At 36.8% G+C, this 3,495-nt stretch overlaps 1 protein-coding gene across 1 annotated transcript in view; it reads right to left on the reverse strand.

Moving 5' to 3' along the window:
- Positions 1-3,495, reverse strand: part of itprid2 (ITPR interacting domain containing 2) — a gene marked incomplete at its 3' end in the record, with an annotated part of 62,581 nt that overhangs the window by 30,379 nt on the left and 28,707 nt on the right. Inside the window, 3 exon segments of the mRNA XM_014032895.1 lie at positions 1,302-1,449; positions 2,455-2,550; positions 2,663-2,702. Of these exon segments, the coding sequence (XP_013888349.1) occupies positions 1,302-1,449; positions 2,455-2,550; positions 2,663-2,702 (284 nt within the window).

Raw genomic sequence — 3,495 nt, forward strand, 5'->3', positions numbered from 1 at the left:
AATTACAATGTTTTCATTGTGTTTTTATCTAAATCACTTGTTTTTATTTTACTGTGAACACAGTAATATAATTGTGGATTTTTCCTGAGAAAATCTTTCATTTATCTGGACTAACAGAAGGTTCAGAACTGATTATAAAACAGAAATGTTAATTAATCATCATAAATGTTTTGCAGTGATTTCTCTTGAGTCTACCAGAAGAAAGCTAAATCATGATGTTGTTGAACAACCACAGAATTTAATCTTGACTGGCGCCTGGCTGGCAAGTCTGTATCTTTCTTCTCTGACTCATCTCTAAGCCTGAGGGTGGAACCAAAGTTCGTCAGTTTCTTTGACTAACCATGGATGTCTTTGAGCGATACACTCTTCTTCCTGACGCCAAACTAGGAAGAAAGCTGGGTTTCTCTCCYGAGAGACTCAGTTTGGCTTGTTAGGTCCTTCCCATGAGCTAACTAGGGAAGACAACAGCCGGGACCCCAGGCGCCGCCGGCGGTCCCACCCAGAGGCTTCAAGCCTCCAAGTGTGTTTTTACCTCCAGAGGGGAGATTTTATTTTGAAAGAAGGAACCGGATGTACAGCTTGAATCTTTCTGGCTTGGACTGAAACAGACGAAAAGTTACCTGGAAAACACCTACTCTCCAAGGACAGTAAGCGAGCCGATAAAAAAGTTACCTGACTGATCGGAGGTGAGACAGTTCCTACCCAGGGGTGACTCAAGAAGCATCACCAGGTAAAACTGACGTGTTTAAGGTGACGTGTCATGTGGACCCTGAGCGCAGAAAGGACGTGCTGATCCGGCTGAACCACACTTTGTTAAAGTAAAAGTAGTAGAAATACTAACCTTACTTTCCTCCTTTTCTTTGTTTTTATTTGCCAAAATTTAAGCTATAAGTGCCAGTAAAATRGTTTGGTTGTTAACATCAGAACTGACGTTTTACTGTTCTATATAAGTAATCTGAGTTGATGTGAATTGAAATTCGGACGCGGATTTTCATCTCATTTAACTTTGACACTTTTTATAGGAATACCCACAATCAAGTGTACTTATGATCTGTTCAATTTTTGTAAATAAATGATTGCATAGTCTTTTATGAATCAACTTGAACTCATCTGAACGCTCACTTATTGTGTCACTTTTCACTTTGCACAGTCAAGATATTAAAAGTAATGAGAAAATGTCTTGGTAAAAGTTTCCTCATAACTTTGTGTATGGGAGATGTGGGAGAAGCTTAATGCCACCTTAAGCCCTACTCCTACATGAGTAAATACAATTCTAACATTTGATTTAATAACATTAGTACCTTGATATCAATGCCTCTTGCTGAGGAGGTGTTGTTGAAGAAGCGGGAGGGAATCTTTGCAGACATATCAGGCTCTTCTCGACCAAACCCCAGATTTAAAAGGATTTCCTCGGGGTCCTCTTCATACAAGTCCAGTAACTCTGAAACACTGGGAAGAGACACTCAGGCAGTTAGCCACCAACATTATAATCCATTATTTCTGACAGATATGACACAATGAGTTCAACTTTAGCACAAAAATGTAATAAATGTGTGTTAAAACAACAGAAAAACTTTATAATGTAACTATTACTTCAATGGTTGCTTTATGACCTTTTATAATAAAATGATCTCTGTTTGAGCCAATGACTTTAACTGATGCTTATCTTTCTTTGAGTTTTTATTACAAAAATTAATTCTGCTGTGCAAAACAAATGACTGTTTTATTATGGATGGGACATCTCTGGCAGAGTGGTTTTGAGAGTGGTCCTGTAGTTGCTGGTTCAACCCCCCGTTGGATCCGTGTCAGTCATTATGTCCATGGGCAAGGCACTTTACATGCAGTGCCTGCTGGTGGTCAGAGGGCCTGGTGGTGCTGGTGCATGGAAGTTTCACCACTGTCGGTCTGCCCCAGAGCAACTGTGGCTACTATGTAGCTTACCACTGTAGCCACAACGAAGGGAGAAGCAGCAAGGGTGATAACTGTTCCTGCATTCTGCCACACTGTTTTCACCTGTGGGGGCACCACATCAGCTTTTGCTGATGAATACTTTTTCATCCTTTATAAATCTGACTCATCTAAACAAAAGTATGACATCATAAGAATGCAGTGTTCATAAGCATGAATATTTAATGATGAAGAAAAACAGCTTCACCTTTATGATAATTTTCAAACTTCATTAAATAATGATTCAAACTGCAAACGGAATAGCATAAAAGACTAAGACAATGAATGCTGGTCAATGTATTGTGATATTGATTTTAGGCCATAATCACGTTTTCATATTGGTCTTAGTCAACTGCAACACTTTGTGGCTTACTAATCAATAATGTTTCTATTGGTTTTAGGTATAGTAACAACATGACGGAATAACTTCCTTCCATTTTATTCCATTGTTTTTTTCTGGACAAACATTAGTGATAMAAATTAAAAAACAAATAATAGTGAACTAACCTGGACACAGTGCTGCTCTTCCCTGATCCTGTTGAGTTCATACTTCTGCCTCTCTCTTTATACTGATTTCTTTTCTGATCTGCCACCAGATCAAAACTGTAGACAACAACAAACAAGAAATTATAAGTGTACATCGACAGAGTAGAGTAAGAGTCTGAAATAACACRTTTAATGAAATGTGAAGACAGAAAATAAAAAAATAACCTACCGAGGTCCAGTTTTGTTGTTGGTGGACTGAAGATGATTGGCTGCAGAGACAAAAATAAAAAATCAATTGTGTCAAGTAACACTCAGCTGCTAATTGGCATGACATTATAAGGGCATTTTAGAAAGAATTAAAAAAATAACTTCTGGGGAGCTTTGGCTTATTTCTCATTTTACTTTTTTATGCAAGAAATATTTACCTAAAAACTAAGACAATAGTTTATACTCTGTCTATATCTTTCCACACTTCTATTACAGTTGACTTTTCCAAAAAAGAGTCTAGAATGGAAGTGCAATGTAACAAGTAGTTTTGTTGAATTCTACTTGGATTATTTAGTTTGTCAGGTCTTATTCTCACACAAACACAACTAATATGCACAGGGCTCAAAATGTATTTGTCCTAGTACCAATAAACTAATGACAAAAAAGAAAATTCTCATTAAACTATCAATTAGGAAGTCACTTTCCTCACAGTCATTGTCTAAAAAATACACCAAATTCATTAAAGATTTTGATTAAAAACCTTGTGAAACAACTGGAATTAGATTTTTTTTTATTGAGGCGGTTACCACATCTGATGGTATGGCTTCAACAAACTATAGCTTTAGAGGGTCACTGCAGGATCAGAAACAAACAAAAAAAATGTATTCCAACTCTCGTAGTACATGAAATTGTACTTGGGATGATGGCAAATCTGTTTTAACTACATGAAGGATAACCAAATCCATTATTTTGAGGATTTGCAAAATTCAATGCAGTTAGTAAGTTTTAAACTATTATCTATTGGAACTTTTGTATTTGGAGGGTACTCATTAGTGATAACATTCATATTTGACT

Source organism: Austrofundulus limnaeus, unplaced genomic scaffold (genome assembly GCF_001266775.1).
Source record: "Austrofundulus limnaeus strain Quisiro unplaced genomic scaffold, Austrofundulus_limnaeus-1.0 Scaffold1569, whole genome shotgun sequence".
Lineage (NCBI taxonomy): Eukaryota > Metazoa > Chordata > Actinopteri > Cyprinodontiformes > Rivulidae > Austrofundulus > Austrofundulus limnaeus.